The sequence below is a fragment of the Palaemon carinicauda genome, chromosome 35, assembly GCF_036898095.1.
Source record: "Palaemon carinicauda isolate YSFRI2023 chromosome 35, ASM3689809v2, whole genome shotgun sequence".
NCBI lineage: Eukaryota > Metazoa > Arthropoda > Malacostraca > Decapoda > Palaemonidae > Palaemon > Palaemon carinicauda.
In genome coordinates, this window is record NC_090759.1 from 65,847,472 (window position 1) to 65,868,359 (window position 20,888).

Here is a 20,888-nt window from a genome sequence, read left to right on the forward strand (position 1 = left end):
GGGTATTACAGTACAGTACTGTATATCTCTTGATATTGAAGTACTTACCAAGAATTTAATAGGATGATGAGAATCTGTGTATGTAAGGACACTTACATATTTGAGACGAGGTGAAAAGTAGTGGCAGATTTTGCTGAAGGGACAGAAACTCTGGCTAATACGGTCTGTTTAGTCCAAGATTCTATGCTATTTTGGTTACCATCATCATTTGTATAGCAAATGTTTGACCTTAGATAAAGAAAAAGTGACGGTAGCTTTTCCTTGTATCAAATTAATATTTTTTTTATTGTTTAAAGTAGAATACAGTAAAATGTTATCATTAAATATTTGTGAATCAATTGCTTTTATGAAGCATCATCAAGTTTTCAGCAGCTAATTCTGTCCATTTAATAATATTTCCATGTTATTTCCTTTAAAATTTCTTGGTTATTTCAAGTTTATAATGAATTTTCTTAGGCGTATTTTTTTCCATGGAAAGTTTATTGCTGTAGGAACTGCTATGTAGACATATGTGGTAATCAACATTATTCATTTACCAAATAATAATCAAGAGATTTTGGGAATGTTTCTTTTCTGTTAGGGAAAATAGTCAGTTTAGAAATGGATAACTTTATCTTTCCCTGTCACAAATAACTATAATGTTATTGCATGAGGAGCACATTGCTTTTTCTGACATGAAATGTAACATAAGTCTACTTTAAATTTTAAGTGTTCATCGCTTTTTATATGAAGATGTAATATTATAAAGTTGGAGAAGATTTCAAAATTTATTCATGTGAAAAATAACTTTAGATGCGGATCAAAGTAGCTTTTTCTGACTAAACAGAAAAAAGGTAATTAGTTATCTAGTATTTTGCATACAAAATGTATAGGAATATTTACAGTACATTTATGGTAGTCTTATATTGTCTCTGCCATATTTACAAGCATTCTGGTTTTCCAAAATTTCTCAAAAGACATTTCTTGTAATTTACAAAAGTTAGTATCAAGTTAGCGCAGAAAAGACTTTTTAATAATAACACTTTAACTTTCACATGTGGATTTTTGTAAGCTGGTCAGGATTCCAATCACATATTTACACATACAGTTTTGGAGGCTATAGAAATTAAGTTGGGATAAAGTTCTCGTAGACAGTTTACAAAAGCACAAAGTATTCTCAAAAAAATTCAGCCATTTTTTTCACCAAGCAGATAATGTTCTCGAAGCAATCACGGTGAGATGTAAAATATTTCAAGAGGAAAATTTGTCAAATTTTATGGCTTAAGGTTTCTCCCCAGTGATATACTTTTGATATACAGCACTGTAAAGGTAAGTATGCTGTAGTAAGGTTTTCTAAATAATGTAGAATACCTCATAAAGGGGAAATTAACGTAAATATATTTATTATTTTAGAATTACTCTACTGATTACTACATTTTTCAAAGGTTTTAGGGTGGTTTTTTTTTTTTTTAATTACAAGAAATTGACAAACAATGATAGGAATCCAACCTTTTTTTTTTTCCCCCTGACTGGTGGATATTACATGAAAGAAAAAAGTGTTGGCTAAAAATGGAATATTTTTATCTTAACCTTTTGCCCTTTTTAGTTGATTATACTTTATTCACAGCGAATGCTACAATTTCAGTACAGTACAGTGTGTGATACTCAGGATTTCCTGTTGCAAAGGTCACATGTAGGGTGCCCATAGGTCTATACCTTATTTCTCTGCCTTTCATATTAGTTTAAATTTTATAAGGAGCAGTCTATTTTGAAAAAGATTTGCTTCATTTCATTTTAGAGGATGCCATTGTTATGTTTGTAAACAACATAATTACGGGAGTTTTGTTTTAAGGAGAAAAGTCCGATAAAAATAAAATTATAAAATATACTTCTTTTTTCTGTATGCCTAACACATCAAGGGATTACTGTTACATAATATAAATGTTTCCATTGTTATCTTAAAAGATTTTTAAAAATATTTTTCTTATATTTCAGATATTAGATTTTCAAGACAATTGAAGAACAGTTAATCAAAATGAGGGAAAATTCACATGCTGTATTCAGTTTGTAACATTTTGATGATTGATATCTACTTAGGATAAGAAAAGCTGTTAATTTGTTTTTTTGAAGGATGCCTTGTAAATAGCTGTTGTTCAAATCTATGCAAGGTAAGAGTGTTTTATTTTTCAACTAGATATCAAAGCCATAATTAAGAGTAGATATAAAATCATTAAATCAGACCTATAGCTGTTATGAAGATTTACTCTAATATAGATGAACTTAAAAAACATTAAATTTGGTACAGTACTTTGAAATTATGGTACCATAGCTATTTATGTGTGCTATGATGTACTACTTCAGTAATCAAAGGGTTCATACAAAGTACAAATAATTTTACAGATTTATTTTACTAGTCTTGATGATATTAATTTTTTCCCTGTTAAAAACTACCTGGAAGGTATTTGAGAACTGGGCACCTCCATTGAGGTTTTTCATTTTTATTCTTGTACTATAATGTACTGTATTGTTTGTCCCATCTCCATGGGTGATTTACAGTTTATTTCAGTTTTTTCATTAGTTTATTTTTTGAATTGCATCATAGATGTTGTATATACAACTTCACACTTCAGTTTTTTTTTTGGTTTTTTTTTTTTTTTTTTGAGAAAATTGAGTGTTGAAGGGAAGTCATGTTAAGGTTTTATGTCTTCCAGCATTTCTTTAAACTGGCTGCTCGGAAAGAATCATGAAAGAATCATAACCGTTTGATGGACTGTAGGGTTTTTTAGAAGCTTCCTGAGTATGTAACCAAAGCATGGGATTGGAACATGTAGCTTTGACATAGCACGACATACTCAGTAACTGAAAATAAATTCCTCTGGGTGGGTCAACATACTTCTCATGATGAAGTACTTCCTCCCATTTTAGATATTAGAAACCTGTGCCAGGTAGTTACCCACTCAACTAGCCTACATATGTAGACACTAAATAACTCCTTTTATCGTGGGGCTACTGAAGATGTGCTTTGCATGCTATACTAGCTTGTAAAGGTTCTTTACTCTCTTCAGACCCAGGCGCTTTGATTTTTGCATTTTACTTTTGTACTGTTCCCTTAATTCTCCCCACATAGAGGTCCAAAAGTTTTTAATTACTTTGCCTTCCTCTAATTTTTCGGTACCTACAATCCACCCACCTTATCCATGGATTTGCCAACTGCAATCATGGGTTCAGCTCTATGTAGTGACAAATTGATGCCCTTTTACAAAAGTCGATACAGAAAGTCACATCACGAAGCACTAAGGAAAAGGTTTGCGTCACTCATTTGTTTGTTTGCTCAACACCCTGCATAGCCGTTTGTTTGACACAAATGCTTACCGAGTCGTCTGTTGTATCCCACGTTATGATGCCTCTGCTGTGCCCTATACAGTTCTGTGTTATGTCGCATGTAAAATCACTTGTATCTATGATAAGAGTAATCTGTGTATGACGAGAAGTTTACCATGTGATTGTATACAGTACAGATTCGGTATTGCTATACAGTACCTTGATTTACGAGTAACTTTGCATACAAGCAAATCGGGATAGGAGTTTTAAGATCTTATTTTTTTCTACGTTTCTAATAACTCGTCTGAACTCTTGGCTACTCTACTATCAAAATATCATCTGAACCATCTTTTGTTACCCTTCTACTAATTTTCATAACCCAATTGAGGCTTCCCTTCTTAATTTTCATCTTGCCCCATTCTTGTTTACCCTTCTTTTAGTTATCTTCACCTACTCTTTGATGCCTTTTAATTCTCATCCTCTTCCACTCCTAGCTACCCTTCTAATAATCATTATTAACCCCCCTCTTTGCTACTCTTTTATTAATTATCAATTGACCCAACTGTTACTCTTCTATTAACTCAACCCAATCTCTGCTATTGTATTAAATATCATTTGAACCCAATCTTATTTGCCTTTCTTTTGATTCTCAATCTAACCCATTTTGTACCCTTGTTTTCATTCCCATGTGAGTATACTCCCTGATACCTTTCGGTGAACTCATTATCTTGACCCATCTTCGCTACCCTTTTATTGATTCTTGTCTTAACCCATTATTTCCCCAACTTATTAATTCTCATCAGAACCCACTTTGCTATGCTTCTATTAATTTTTATCAACACATTTACTCTTTGCTACCCTTTTATTGATTCTTGTCTTAACCCATTATTTCTCAATTAATTCTCATCAGAACCCACTTTGCTATGCCTCTGTTAATTTTCATCTTAACCCACATTTTGCTACTATTCAAAGCAATTCTCATCCTAATCCACGTTTTGTTACCATTCTGTTATTCTCATCTAAACCCAATCTCTGCTACCCTTCTATTTATCATCATCTTACTCCACTCTTTGTTACCCTTTTATCAATTCTTATCTGAATGTGGTTTTTACTTCCATTCTATTTATTCTCATCGGAACCCAATTTCTGTTACCCTTTTAATAAATCTTATCTGAACCAACTTTTTGCTACTCTTGTATTAATTCTCTTGTTAACTCACTCTGCTATTCTTGAATTAATACTCATCTTAACTCTCACTATTCTTCTGTTAAATCTCATCTGAACCTACATTCTGCTACCCTGCTTTTATTTCTCATCTAAATCCACTCTTTTAACTTCCATCTGTACCCATGCTTTGCTATCTTCCTATATATTCTCTTCTGAACCCACTTATTGCTACCCTTTTATTAATTCCTATCAAACTATACTTTTCCAACCTATTAATTGCAATCTGAACCAACTCCGCTATCCTTCGATTACTTTTCATCCTAACCCACTCCTTCCAACCCTAATATTATCATTTGGACTCATCCTTTGTTACCCTTCATCCCGACCAAAGGTGCAGATGCTCGATCTCGTACTGGCAGGCGTGTTAAGACCTGTACTGTGTATTAATGCACCTTTTTTTGGGGCTGGGAATGTTCCTGGTATGTACCCTTCGGGTCTGGTACGTACTGCTCTCCGTTCCTGGTATGTACTCTACCTCATTGGCATATGCGGGGAGAGATTTATCGGATTCATACTGTGTCTAACTTCTTGGACTAAGACGATGTCTTTTTATTTGGGTCTGAAGTACAGTAGCATCTTTTGTAAGTTCTTTCAATGCCACTACTTTCGGTGAGAGAGAGAGAGAGAGAGAGAGCCTTATTTTTTGGGGTAGGTTGTCCAGGAAAGGGGGAAGAAGCATAATTCCTTTCATCCTGATTGACAGTACATATCTTGTGCAGTTGCAGGCGTAGGATCACCTATACTGCATACCCAGGATGGGTAGGTTTTCGGCACCACACTGTCCCTCCCACACGCGTGGAGAGTGGTTGAAGTCACGCATGCACAACTCTTCTATCTGTCTTCCTGGATTTCTTCAATGGTATCTTCTACAAATTGCAGTGTGAAGAATCTAGCAAACATGAGACAGAGGAGAATGGGGAACTTTAAATTTACCTTCTATGGGATCATGTAGGCAAATGACTGTTCTCACGAGTAAAGAGACCACAGGTGATTCTTCGAAGAGACAGCATCGCCAGATGATATGCCCTTAGAACCTTTCTGGGAATGGCAAAACATTGCAGGGAAGAAGAAAAGTGGTGCCCATCCCCTAACTCTGCAGCAGCGAATATTTTTCCAATAAAGCACTAACGATGTCCAAGGAATGACTATTTCTGTAAGTTCACAGTCTTCAAGCCAGTGAAAGAATGAACAGCAATGTAAATGCTGTTTAACTGGTCTAAGTATGTTTTGCATAATAGCAGGATGCACAGGAAACTGTTACACTTCTAGAGTTTATCCAAAAACAATACATATTGTCATCTTCCTTTCACAACCCTCGAAAACAACTATTGGACAGCACATTTATTCAATCAAAAAAAAATAAAAGCAAAAGATTAAAACAGCCAGTTTATGAGGCAGCACAGCAGAGAAGTCAGTATGTACTGTGCAGCAGCTAAAATTAAAGTGCTTAGTTGCCTGCCGGTTGGGCAGAGCCTAACCTCCACCTGCTAGAAACCACAACCACCTTACTACAGTTATAATGGTAGTTTCCAGCTTCGCCAAACTTGTACTCTTTGTAAATTCCAATAGAGAATGCCAAGTTTGACCGGTTTGACTTCTAGTGGTTGTAACAGTTCAGGGTGGTCATTTCCAATAAGAAGACCGACTGGTACAACTTCCTTGTTAACTTTACCTCCCTTGAGGTGGAGGTGCCCCCATTAGCAGGCCATGTCACATGGAGATATCGGCTAATCAGGGAACGCCGTCGAGTGTAAAAGTTACCACTTTGATGATCCTGTATTTAGATTGAAAACATTTTTCCTTCTATCCAGGCTCCATTTTTGTCCAATGTGGTTATCTGGACCCTCCATTTCCTTCCTTTGATTCCAATCCAGTTAATCACTTCTCTGGAGCAAAATATCCGATAATTTTCCAACAGCAGCCGCAACCTAACCTTTGGCTAATGGATACAGTATTAATAGCCTTAGGAAACTGACCATTAACTCCACTACCTATTGTGGGACCTGTGTATTTGTGGAAAAGAGTAAAGTGCTTTCTTCCTCACTGAACATCTGTTTCTTTTTACAGTCCTTCACAAGTTTGTGAAGACAGCTGAAACAAGCCCCAAGCTTTAGAACAAACATTTTCTGACAATCATAAAATAATGGGCAACAGAACAAGAATACATTTAGTTGAGGTTGTGCTTTGAGGATCAATAGCCGAGTGTGACACAAAGGCTGAACCTTCAGCTGTGGGGTTTGTATATAGCACTGTTACTTCCCTTGAAGAGATTACTGAACACCACTTTGTTAATAAAAAGAACAAAGTCCTCAAATTTTACGTCTCCTCTTTTAAAAGTCTGTCTGTTCTACTACTCCATTTTCTGCGCAGCTACACAATTGTTCGGATTGTTTCTGGATTCTCCTCCTGGTTGATGTAGCTCTAATGATTTAGTGTATTATTGCAGCTAGTCAGCAGAACTAAAAACCTCTGAAGCCCCGACATGTCTCTTGACTTTATCGTCTTCCCCTTGGTAATGTGAGTGACATATACAATAATTTTTATCGTCTCCTTTTCAACAGCCGCAGAGCTTCTGGATACCCATGTTCTGGTGCCAATATGAAACAACCCTTTACCAGTTCCTGAACATCTCCACTGGTATAGTTGGCTATATGGAACTAGCAAATACTAAGATTGGTTGTTTTTTTTCCTCAGTTTTAAATGTAATCATAAAGGTATTGTAATCTAGTGTGTCACCATTGAATATTGACACTTCTTGTTTGAGTAGAAATAATGCTGATGAAGCCTGTTTGATTATGTCCTCAGCTGTCCCATGGGATGATGTGTACATGACACAGTAGGAATCACTGCCACCGCTTTGTTGCTGGTGAATTTTCAACCACAGTCCTTTTTCATTGTAGGTGCCCTCATAGTCAGTTTCACCTGCGGTTGCCTGTTCCAGTTCCTTTTTTGCTAGCCACCTTTTTTTTTCGAAGACGCAATCTTCATCTGCTTACAGCTGATCTTCCACCAGCTATTTCAAAATAATTTTGGCCCTTCGTCTTTTGGCTTGCTCCTCATACCTTGGCATCAAATGCCACTGTCTTCTGTTTTCCTTCTCATAATATTGAGCATGCTCTGTAACAGCTGCATCCTCCGATTCCTCACCAAGGAGCTCCGTGATAGTTCTATGACGTTTATTCATATGGGAACAAATCCTTCATCTTTTAGAAGTCCTTCCTACTCCAAGATGTTGAAAAGTTCCCTGTAATCTACTAACACTTGAATAATTTCAATTTGTAACTCCTAATCATTAAACTTGACCTGTTACTAAAGACATAGGGAGTACAAATGATACATCAATAATCTCGGTACATTTTTATATCCTTCAATGTGATAACATTGATGTGATTTTTTAAAAATTATATATTGCACTTAAGGTCAAGTTATTAGATACTAAAATTCTAAATGGAATTGTAACAGCTTCAGGAGAGCATATTCTATAAGATTAAAATTTCCTAAAGTACAATATATGGAAGTAATGAAGACATATTCATGTCAGAAGCAACATTTAACAGCACACACTCCTCTTTCCAAGATAGGGACATTACTTGGCAAGTAATGCTCCAGCATTACTTCCTCTTCAGATTACTAGGACATCAATTAGGATAAATTATAATGTACATGGAAAATTTTATGCACTGCAAGGGAATCCATAGTTTTGTTTAATATTATCCTTTTTGATATGGCTTTGTCTAATCTTGTATAATTCTGTTTGGAAAAAATGGCTAATACCAAAGTGCACTAACAAGAGAGCTTGTGTACTTGGCCCCTTAACACCAACAAAACTTCCTAAAGCAACAGAGCTAAAATGCCAAACTAATTTATAGTTATGCTATGCAAATATTGTGCTTCTCATAAAAATTGATTAAAAATAAAAAGTAAATGAATAATGTTCTATACCTTCCATATTTATGAACACCTTGTTTATCAATTTATACAATAAAACCACCACAAAAATATATAGATTTATCACACAATGGCTTTCATTACAGAAATTCTTAAGAAACTAGCCGTCCGTTACCCCCATCAAACAGTAGACAAAGACAATGTAGCTCGTAAATGATAAAGATTATTATTCATAGTAAAATATCCAGTTTTCATGACAGATATTCATAGCAACAAACAAAAGTGTTTTATAAGATGCATACAAAATATGTATAAATTACTACAAATACAATATAGCTGGATATCAAGCACCATAAAATACTACTATTTTAATATCCAGATACAGTATCAAGAACATTTGGTAGTCATTTTGCACTGAAACCTATAGCTATTTCAAATTCAACACAGGACTGGAAGATATTTGCACGTCCATGATGCATGAAGTTAAGCACCTCTGCTCTCAACCATTCTTGCACACCACAAAACAGTCTAGCATAAATCATTACAAGTTATCTAGTTTTTATTCCACAAAGTTCATTGTTAAACTTTTGAGTAAATTTATACTGTACTTTAATTTCTCTAGATTTCAAATTATATCACTGAAATTATACCAAATTTAGGTTACCATTTAGTTTCAGATATCAATAATACACTAATAACCTATTTTATAAAACTCTAAACCATTTGTATTTTTAACAAATCAAATACCTGTACTGTACTGTATCTTTAGGTCACTTTAAGGGAAAGATTAACTTTTTCCTTTTTTTTTCATCTTATTTCTCGGAATGATAATTTTCTATTTTTACTCAATGAGATACTAAAACATTACTGAATTGCTAATACTTACAAGCTGTATTCCACCACAGGGGAACTCTTGATTGTATCCATCAAGCTTTGAAACAAGAGGTACAGTGTACGTGTATAACTGTATCCATTTCACTGAAATGTTCCATTAACTAAATGTTAAAAAACCATAATCCAATATTGTAGAGGGAAAGTTTCCTCTCAAGAAGCTCAAAACTGATGGATATCTGCAAGAAAATGTCTCCTACATCAGAGGGAGGAATGAGTGTTTCTGAAATTGTGCTGTCCCTTGTAGTACTTTTAAATGCACATCCATTTTTTATGACAATACATAAATATGTTGGTCCATTATCATTACTAATAAAGTCTTTGTACCAACAGAGTTGAAAACACTCAAAACAAATATATTAACACATATATTTACTGTATACTTTGTTTCATTCACTCCGGATTTAGAGACAACAATGATGTTATTTTTACTATTAACACCAAATTTCAAATGCCACACATTAACATAAGTTAGCTCCAACTAGTTATATTTGAGTCATGCCATGATTTCTCTGGGAACCAGTACACTTGGGTAAAAAAAACATTAACAGCAATCACGTGTTATCACCTTTTCGGTGCTTAGACAAACTTAGAGCCTCCTCAGCGCGGTCTTGCCACTTATTCATTTCTCTTACAATTCGTTTTGTGTTATTAGCCACCAAAGGATCAGCCTGACCATAATTTGGTGGATTGGCATAGGGATCATACCCAAGCGTTGCCAACATGGAGCTACATTGGCCATATCCTCTACAACATCTTTTGGAATTGCGCCAACCCACTTAGAAAGAGCATCAAGATTGACTGGTTTCACTACCTGATCACTGGAACGCTCCACTCTGGAAAAATACAACAAATACTATTAGAAAATCTTGAACTTTTCAAAAAAAAATTTTAGTAAACTTGAACTTAACTAACAATTTTGTACAATTTACTTTTCTATTATCACATGATCCTTTATAATTTTTTTATATTTTTCTTAATAAGACCATTAAATCATAGAAACATGACATTTAAAGTAATTTGTATTTTTCCTAACGATACTAACGAGCTCTTTATTAGGTAATATACTTTCGGCAAAGCTAGAAGACTAGCCATAAAACTTTTAGTGAGGTCTAACTACAACACCACTAGTTAGGGGGGGGGTAGTACCTGCTACCCGCTCACACACGTGTTGTCTCGTCACTTAATTTCGGGCACGACTTACAGAAGGGATAGATGATGGCAGGCCAAATATGTATAAAGAGCTCAAGGTTTGTAATGTCAGGAAAAATACAAATTACTTTAAATTTGTAATTTGCTCCAACACTAAAAACAACCCCTTACACTCTCTATTAGGGAAGGCTAGCCCCTAAGATGTGTGGACATCCTAGCCAAATGGCTGGCTTCTGACACACGGTTTTTCCTGCTTCATGCTCCTTGTACAGTACATACAGGCACTTCCCCCAATTTTGCGGGGTAGCCGACATCAACAAATGAAACAAAACAAAACTAGGGACCTCTACTCTCACTCACATGTACAGTATAGGGGAAAAATCCGACACCTCACTAAACCACACGTGTAATCTGGGAGATACTAGCAGTGTGACTAGTCTATGTAAGAATTCTCAAATAAAAATTCTCAGAAACAAAGGAATCTTTGAACCACCCATAGACGTACCAATCCCACCTCATCAGGGGGTATGGAGATGCAAACAGATATATATTCTATACCAGGTTACACAAGGGAAATGGCTTTACCTGCCAACAGGGGAGGCCAGCTTGCAGAGTACTGTAGGTGCTGTTCACCAAGAGAGGGGAAGATGAAAGAAAGCTAATGATTCTTAACATTCATCCCAAACTTAATCCCGGGTAACCTCTGCCCTCTACCATCTGGTACTTATCCATCAAGGAGCCTGAGGTTTTTGAACCACCTGTTGTGCAGCCATTACAGGGGCAATGGAAAAGGTCTCCATGATCTTGTGGGTTATGTCTTGCAGGTAGTGGGCGGTAAAGATCATTTGACACTTCCACACACCCACTTGTAGGACCTGCGTCACAGATTAGTTCTCCTTGAACGCTAGGGACATAATTATGGCCCTAACCTCATGAGTTCTGGGTCTTGTCATCTGCTGAGAAGGATCGGGATTCAATGCTCTATCTAATGACCTTGCAAATCCATGCATAGATTGTGTTTATGGGTGACCTTCCTCGCCCGTGCTGACAAAGAGTGCTGCTACTTGGGTGACCTTCCCCGTGCTGACAAAGAGTGCTGCTACTCGGGGCGAGCTCCTGCGGTTCTCTTGAGGTAGTACCTCAAACTGCTCACTAGACAAAGTAGCAGTTGATCTGGATCATCAGTTACATTACGAAGACACTTGATCTGGAAGGGCCCAAATTTAGGATCCGCTACTCCCGGATTTTGAGTCTTGGCGATAAACTCGGGGACAAAGCCGAGCATTACCTTTGCCTCATCCCCTTAAATGGGAAACATCAGAGGAAAGCATAGAATTCGTTGACTCTCTTAGCCGAGGCCAACGCGAGCAGGAAAAGTCTTCAAGGTCACCCGAACCACATGCCATGGAGGACAGGTAAGCTCAAAACTTCATGTGAGGAGAGAAAACTCCAACAAGGACGAAATATTAACTCCTTTCAGTCTATAAAGACGAGGCTCAAGGCTGAGTAATAGCCTTTCACCGTCGAGACCAAGAGGAGATTATCCTCCCGAAGGTATACAAGGAACACTGCTATTGCTGGAATAGTGGCATCGAGGGGAGAGAGAGCGCGCTTCCACGACACCAACCACAGAAAAGTCTACTTAACCTGGTACGGCAGCTGAAAATTGCCGGAGATATCTGGACATCCTTCAGGCAACTTGTTGTAAAAAGCCTCTTTGCGTTAGATGCTGCATAGTTTCCAGGCGTGAAGACGTAGGGATCCTATGGCCTTGGGGTAGATGTTCACGTATGGTCGTCTGAGTAGATAGAGTCATGGAAGGAGTTCTCTCGGGACTTCCGTCAGCAGCTGAAGACGGTCCAGGAACCATTCCGTAAGATGCCATAGTGAAGCTGTGAGGGTCATTGCTAGGTTTGAGGATGATCTTGCCTTGTTAAGCACCCTTAACCCTTCGCATCAGGCACCACAGAGGAAAGACAGAGGTCGATGTTGTCCCACCGTTGTTGGAAAGTATCCTGCCAGAGGGCCTCGGGATCCAGGACTGGTCAACAGTAAAGCAAGAATCTGTTATTCAGTGACATCGCAAATAGGTCCGCTGTCGGGGTACCCCACAAAGTCAGGTCTTTGTCGGCTTCTAGAAGATTCAAAGACCACTCAGAGCCCGCTATCCGACTGGCTCTACTCAGATTGTCCGTAAGCAAATTCCTTTTACCTGGAATGTCGCAAGCCCATCTTAAAATCTCCATCGCTAGATAGCAAAGGTGCTACGAAAAGATACCGCCTTGTTTGTTTACGTAAGCCACTACTACCATGGTGTTGTCGCTCATCAAAACCACCATGTGATTGCTGTAGAGCTAAGAAGGCTGCCCTCATTTCTTGAAGATTTGTAGCAGTTACCTTTCGGACTCTGACTAGAGCCCGGAGGCCGTGTGATGCAGCATGTGAGCCCCAAGCCCTTCTTTTGATGCATTTGAAAAGAGCATATAAAAGGGAGGGATAAGAAGGTCGACCACTCAGCGAAGATTCTCGTCCGTCACCTGTACTAATTTATAGTTATGCTAGGTCTGTCCTCTGCTCGGGGCCCCATAGGGACAAGTGCATCCAGAGTCCTCTTGCTGAACCCATCTGGATTTTAGCTCCCACTAAAGTGATTGAATTTGTAGGCGGCCTTTGTAGACTAGACTCACCAGGGATCACGGGTGACCTATAAGATGTAACCACTGCTAGGTTGGAAGAACGTCTCGTTGACGGAGGGGACTTGCCACCTTCTTCAGCTTCTGGATCCTGTTGTCTGAAGGGAAGACTTTCTGCAGGCTGGTGTCAATGATCATGCCTAGGCATACAGTACCAGTCTTTGTGATGGATGCAGGGATCACTTCTCGAGATTTACCACAAACTCAAAATTGCAACAAAAATCGAGGAGTCTGCCTTGGTGTAAAGAAGGGTAGCCACTGAGTCTACTAGGATCAGCTAATCGTCCAGGTATCTTGGGAGACGGATGCCGATCCTGTGGGCCCAGGTTGACACAAGGGTAAAAGTCATGTGAAAACCCGAGGTGCTGTTGACAGACCGAAGCACAGCATTTTGAACGGGTATTGCTCGTTATCGTGGAAAATCCTTAGATAATTCCCCGATGTTGTGTATACTGGGATCTGTAAGTATGCATCCTTAAGGTCCAATGTGCACAAGAAATCCTGTGGTCTTGCTACTTGTCTAACCATGTCTGCCATCTCCATCCTAAACTGAGTCTGCTGAACAAACTTGTTCAGGACTGAGAGGTCGATGACAGGTCTCCAGCCTCCAGACGACTTTTTCACAAGAACGAGTCAGCTGAAGAAGCCTGGGGACTTGTCGAGGACCTCTTAGAGAGCCCCCTTCTCCAACATGGTCTGGACTTTTGGCCTGAGAGCCAGGTCCTTCACGTACCTTCGTATTGGAACTCGATGGAAATGGAGGGAGAGATTGTGTGAATGGGACGTCATCCAGGTCTCGGCCCTGTGCTGCAGCCACTTCTGCCACCTCTGTTACAGGCATCCCCACTAGTAGACAAGTGGGAGGATTGCCTTCACTAGCAAGAGTGGCCATGACTGCTATCTCTTCCTTCTTTGCCTTCTCTATTGAATCTACTCTTCTGCTACTCCGGGCATCTTGGACGAAGCCTTGGACGTGCCTGGACTCCTCCTGCTTGTTTCTAGCCTTTACATCTGTAGTTTCCTCAGAGGAGCTGCTGCTCCGAAAGACCTAGAAGTCATGGTTCTCAGAAGGAGAGTCTTGGCTCGACTCCCTCCGTCGATCAGCAGCCTTCTCGACGTCATCTGCACTGAAGAGGGAAAGACCCTCCAACGTCGAGTTCTAAAGTCTCATCACCTCTAACTTCGGAACTTTTCAATTACAGAGTTCCATTGCCTGAGGATCAGGTTTGTCCAAAGGTTGACCACCTGATGGGTGAGGAACTCCACGGGTCTGGTCCCAGATAAGAGAAACGTTACCATCAACTTCTTGGTCCGTTTCTGGGACCAATCTTCATTCCTAACGAGATGACCCATCGACCCTAGCCATAGGTCGAACCACCAAGTTGCCTGCATGGCAAACTTTGCGACATTATTCGTGTTAAGGACGTCTGCTGGGGAGAAGGTGTCTGGAAGGCTCGAGAGTTTGTTACAGAAAACTCCTCTTGTCAGGGCTTGATAGCTGGATCCAGAAGCAGGGTTTCATTGCACACCTCTTAGTATCTCCCCTGCTGGATAAAAGAATGAGGGAGAAGCTTTGGAGGAGGAGCTGGCACAAAGAGAGCTTCAAGTGCCGGCGATCTGAGAAAAGGCCTTCTTTCTGGGCCCTTCAACCCCCCCTTGACCAGGGAAAAGCCGAGTTGATTTTAGGAGTGCTCGAGTACTGCAGAGATGGTCTAAGATGGTATCCTTACCTTCCTGCGTCGGACTCCCTCTTTTTGGCCTCGTAGTATCTCGGACTTACTGCCCTGGGAAGGTAGTCGTTGTTTCCATAGTCATGGTCATCATCCACCCATGAGCTCTCACCCAGAGGAGCCTGGGATGGGCATTAGTCATTGTCTTGGGAGCCTCCTTCACTGTCGTTATTACCGTTAAGATAAAGAACTGTGAGCCTTCTCCTGGGTCTGGAAGGAATATCTAGCCGTCCAGTTCTTCGGATGGTCTTTGCATCCTTACTCTCCCTTGGGAGAGGAAGGAACTCTGCCAGCAGGGAAGGTCTTGCGACCTCCCTACACCTGGAGGAATTGGTAGCATCCTTCGAGGAAAGGATGGGGGGATGTTGATCTGCCACTGCCAATGTGGAGTGTTGTCCTGGAATGATGACCAAGATGAGAGGCAAGCAATATATTGATGTTACAGAGATCTCCCGAGAAGATCTTGAATCCTGGCTGGTGCTGGGGGTAAAGGGTGTCTCCAGGGGGAAGACAGGTTCTTCTTCCTTCTCCTCCTCTTAGTTGGCATTACTGGAGTCATCTCAAGTTGGGAGAAGTCCTGTTGCACTGTTCCTGCTGTACTAAAAGGGTTGTCCATCTTGGATCTGATTGGCGATATGATCATCAGGGGCTGATGTTCCTGGGATGTAACTAGAACAGCAATCCTATGCCTCTGGTGGGCAGAGGAGATGAGTTCTTTGAAAAGATCAAAGCTCCCAATGGGACCTGGGGCATATACTAATAGAGGCTGCTGGTACCCACCTACCTGCGGGTGCAGCACTGGTCACCGCCAGTCTAACTGCTCTTACCAACGCGTCAAACCAGGGGACGTTTTTCTCAAAGGTCGGCACTGTAAAAGGCATCTTGCTGAGAAGGCCACGGGCTTGAGATCACCTCCGGGACATCTGTATAGAAGAGTGTGTTTTCTTACCTGACTATAAGGGGACTGGCATGATGTCTCGCTCTAGCTTGTAAAAGCGAGGATCTGGGTGAACTCTTAACTGAATCTTCTGTTGCATTCTTCTCTGATGGTATAGGAGCATGAGGGGTTGGAAGTTTGCATTCTGCTGAACGATCGCTTGATGCTGAAATGTCATGTGGTACTGGGCGATCAGATTCTGCTGGGTGGCTGCATGCTGACGGGTGGTCACGAACAAATACTTCACTGGGTACTACAGGATGCTCACAGGCCGATGAAGAAACACAAGCAGGAACTGAGTCGCGAGCGGATACTGGAGACCTAGAAAAAGAGGTGATGTGAACGTGGGTAGGTGAGCAATCACACGATGACGGGCAATTGCGATCATGAAGCATGGATTGTGAAGAATCGTGAGGAGTGTAGCGTTGGGTCAGAGAGTAGTCACTCGCCGACGCTTGCTCACGAGGTGGAAGGTGATCAGGCTTTGGGAGGCGATGATGAATAGAGCTGGGGTCATGCGTTGTCTGGATACGCACTGGGATCCGATGGCAAGCAGGGTACTGGTCGCTCGCTGAAGCGTGGTGGAGCGCTTGGGTCGGGTCATGCACTGAACCACTCTGGGACCTGGTAGAAGATCTTTTCTGATTGCAGCTGGTATTCTAGCCAATCCTCCTGTCTGCAGTGCGCGACGAGGGCGGAAAGGATTGGATGGCGAGACTCAGCCTGCACACTGACGAAGAAAGCGTGGTGGTCTGGATTCCCCAGGGGCAGCGGGGACAACTCCTGGACTCAGGAACAGGATGAGGCGAGGCTGGAGCACGTCAAACTCGCAGGGGGTGAGCGACATCAGAAGGCAAACCACGCTCTGAGGCCCTAGAAAAGGGCAGGGGTGAACCCAGACGCCTTCTCTAAGTACCACGTGGCGGAGACCAATCCAGGGAGGACCTAACCCGCGAACAGGAAAAGTGATTCCCAGGAGGAACAGGAATATGCCTCAGACTGTCTCACTAAGCCAGAAAGAGACTGCTCTTGACACATCTCCGTTCTGCCAGCACTAAGTAAGAATTGCTGACACTCAAGGTTGAGATGTTGAATCCTCTTCAGATAGAACTGCAAAGCTCTTGTAAGACACAAAATCATCTCTATTATCACCTGACGCTTCATAGAGAGGAAATGAAGGTCTCTCAACTATGGATCGTGTATTGATGGTTTCTGGGGTCTGGTCAGTAAATCAGGCACAAAAATAAAGAAACCTTTTTCCAACATAATAGGATAAAAAAAAGGAGGAAGTCTGTGAAACTTGCATACTCTCTTCATCAAAGATACTGCTAGGAAAAGAGTCTTGAGAGTTAGAACTCTGTCTGATGACCTCCTCAAAGGTTCATTCAGGATATGCATCAGAGACTTGAACATGGGTCATGTCCATTCCAGTGGCTTGAAGCTCTTCACAGCATAGACAGCTACCACAAAAAGGAGAGGTTTATGCTCTTCAGTCAGACGACAAGCTAAAGGCTGAGTAGTAACATTCCACAGTCATAATTAGGAGAGGACTCCTGGCAAAGATCAACAAGTAAGTCCATGATCTATGCTACTAGATCAAAATACCGCTAGCTTGTGGCTGTCTGGGAGCAACCAGGTTCATTCAAGACCGGGCATGATCAACACTAGGGTGATCAACCCGCAAAACAGACTAAATGGGGCCAGAGATGATGGGCTGACAGTTCTACTGTGTGATTGCCACCCAAATGTGCATTTTTTTGGTTGACTTGCAAAGAGGCAAGCAAACTGTGCACCTTTACTTGTTAATATAAGCTACTAAGGAAATGTTGTTGTTCATCAAGATCACCAAGTGCTTCCTCAAATGTTCTTGGAATACTTCTCTAAAATGATAATGTCGATGTATTTCTTCTGCTGACCACACCTACTGCAACGAGATTGCCCACGTGAAAAGTACAGTTCTGAAGTGACAACGATCACTTAAGAATGATGTGACATCTCACCTTAGCTAATTAAGCTGTACTGTAGTGATAGTACAGTGCTATACACTAATTACATATAATCTCAGATTTCAGAAGTGGGGATATGTCACCAGTGCCGACTGCCCCTGAGGTGAATTGCCCCAGGCCATGGACCACATCCTCCGCTGCTGCCTACTGGGACCTGCATGTTTTGATGTAGATCTACAGGAAGCAAATGACAGAGCCATCCATTGGGTACACAAGTAGTACAATAAGATATGAAGATGATGATTACATGTAATATACACAACAGCATCAGCAAGTGTTGTTAGTTAGGTACAATACAAGTATTTTGTTGCTACTTATACAGTGTGGCATGGCAAGGTGACGATTTACGCATCATGAGTTGTCTTATGTGTTAGTAAAGTAATATAAACTAAAGTGCAGTACAATACTATGATAGAAACCACATGAAAACAATGTAGTACAGAGTTTATTTAGAGTGTTAGTCAACTGCGTGTGGGCAGTGGTAATTTGTTACAAGTTGACTCACTATAGGGGGTACCAAATCTACATGTATATATACAGATTATAAAGTAGATTAATCTCAAGAAGTAACTACTTGTGTATAAATGTCCAAGACTTTATGGACAACAAATGTCAAGTTTTCGAGACAATTTTTGCAGTGTAAAAAAATTTTTTACTTAGTAGTCCCTGTGAGAACGAATAAATTAGCCGAGTGGGTGGGTAAAACGACTTTATGCTAATGATGATTTCATAAACAGTGCCATCAAATTTTTAATTAATTCTTCTTTAAATATTGTTGATAGTGCTGCACTGTAAAACTGGGCTAGCAGTATATAATCGGAAACAAAAACAGAAAAGCATTGCCAAATGATTTCCAAGTATTGTTGAATAATTCAGATTAAATTACTGTACTGTACCTGTCCAAATATCCTCCAACAACATTCTTTGTTAAAATTACAAAATATGGAAGTCTAATATCTACAATATATAGAATAAAAAATGCAATACAATATACTGTACTTACTTAGAAAGTGAAACGCCTCCAGGTTTATTGATATGATCTTCATGATGCAAAACTGCATCGTTCCACTCAATTTCTAAGAAGTCCAAAATTTTTTTCATCCATTCATGTGGATGCAAAACTAGCTGTTCATAGTAGACATGCAAACATCTAGTCGGGCCAAGTTCTTCACACTGCGTATTCATAGTTTGTACTGCATTATTCCATCTTTGTAAGCACTGTTTATATGATGAAAGATCAAACCCGGTGATGGTGACCTATAAGACAAATAAGATCAATTAAGTTTCATTTTGAAATTATCAATAAAACATACAGTATCAATATACCGGTAACTAAATTACTACTGCACAAAGTTAACAATTGCCCTTTCTGAAATACAAAAGCAACATTTTCATAACTAAAATAGCTTTGTAAAGCTTTGATTTTCTAATATACAAAATACTGCATTATATTATTCCACTGGTCTGACCTCATCAGATCATATAATTTCTAATATAAATTAGCTTAAATGAAGCCTCAGACATATATAAAATAGGAGGTCTTGCCAGATGTCAAAAGTAAAGAACACTAAATGCTACCCTCTTACAAGTGATCGAATCACAAATATAGGTAATCCATAATGCATTGGATTCTTACATTAAAACTGTCAAAATTCTCAAAAAAGGAATAGCAAGACAGCCACCATTCTGGCTTTGTGGACTAAATATAGCAACTTTTTAACAACCAAATTAGCTTGATCAACATTTGCTAGGCTACATATTGAGAAGTTATTGACTTAGTAAATAAATTTTTGAGAAGTGGTGAGTACAGCTTAGCTTTTGATAGAAATTATAATTAATCAGATTGCTTTATATCTTAAATTAACAAATGTGAGGTGCATTATAGGGTCTTTGCTAGTTATCAGAAGGAAAGAGTCTAAAGCATTTGTTGTTAAGGGACTACTGTATAAGAAAAAATCATACAGAACAAAGTCTTTAGTCATATGTACTTATAACTCAAATGAATGATTTATTATTATTATCACTAGCTAAGCTACAACCCACGTTGGAAAAACAGGATGCTGTGGGCCTCAAGGTCTCCAACAGGGAAAAATAGCCCACTGAAGAGAGGAAATAAATAAACTACTGTACAAGAAAAGTAATGAGAAATTAAAAGAACATATTTTAAGAATGGTAACATCATTAAAATAGATCTTTCAAATATAAACTATAAAAAGAAACTTATGCCAGCCTGTTCAACATAAAAAAATTCGCTGCAAGTTTGGATCATACTACAACTTAGTCATTGCTGGAATAAAACTTCTAAAATACTGTGTAGTATTGAGCCTCATGATGAAGGCATGACTATTAGAATTAACCGCATATCTAGTATTACGAACAGGATGTTACTGACCAGGAAGATCTGAATACAAAGAATGGTCAGAATTATGAAAAATTTTATGCAAGATGGATGAAGAACTAACTGAACGACAGTGCTAAAGATTAATATCTAGATCAGGAATAAGAAATTCAATAGACTAAGTTCCTGTCCCACAAATTAAGATGAGATTCAGTAGTAGAACACCAGACAGGAGAACAATAGTCGAAACAAGCCAGATTTAAAGAATTAAAACATTTCTTCAGAATAGATTGATCACCAAAAATCTTAAGATTTTCACAATAAGCCAATTTCTTTTGCAATTGAAGAAGAGACAGACTAAATGTGTTTCTCAAAGGAAAATTTTCTATCAAGAATCACATTTAAAATTTTAATAGTCATACAGAGTTAAACAAACAATATCAATAATGAGATCCTGATGTTGAGGAGCCATTGTCTTCGATCTACAGTACAGTACTTACAATCATGCTGTTTTGGTAGGATTCAACTTTATGCCCCATAACTTGCATCATGCACTAATATAAGCTAGATCTCTGTTAAGTGATTCAGCAACCCTAGATCTTCATTCAGGAACAGATTGTTTAAGAAAACAATAAAAGTGTGCATAAAAGGTATCTGGATCTCAAGAGCATGGATTATGGCCACATTTTATTGGTACTGCCCGTGAATGTTCTCCACAAAGCAGAG

At 39.4% G+C, this 20,888-nt stretch overlaps 1 protein-coding gene across 1 annotated transcript in view; it reads right to left on the bottom strand.

Moving 5' to 3' along the window:
• Positions 1-7,869: 7,869 nt before the first annotated feature.
• The window catches only part of LOC137627819 (protein-tyrosine sulfotransferase 1-like), a 28,988-nt gene continuing 15,969 nt past the window's right edge, over positions 7,870-20,888 (bottom strand). The window contains 3 exon segments of the mRNA XM_068359193.1: positions 7,870-10,030; positions 10,033-10,142; positions 18,828-19,081. Of these exon segments, the coding sequence (XP_068215294.1) occupies positions 9,861-10,030; positions 10,033-10,142; positions 18,828-19,081 (534 nt within the window). The 3' untranslated portion in view covers positions 7,870-9,860.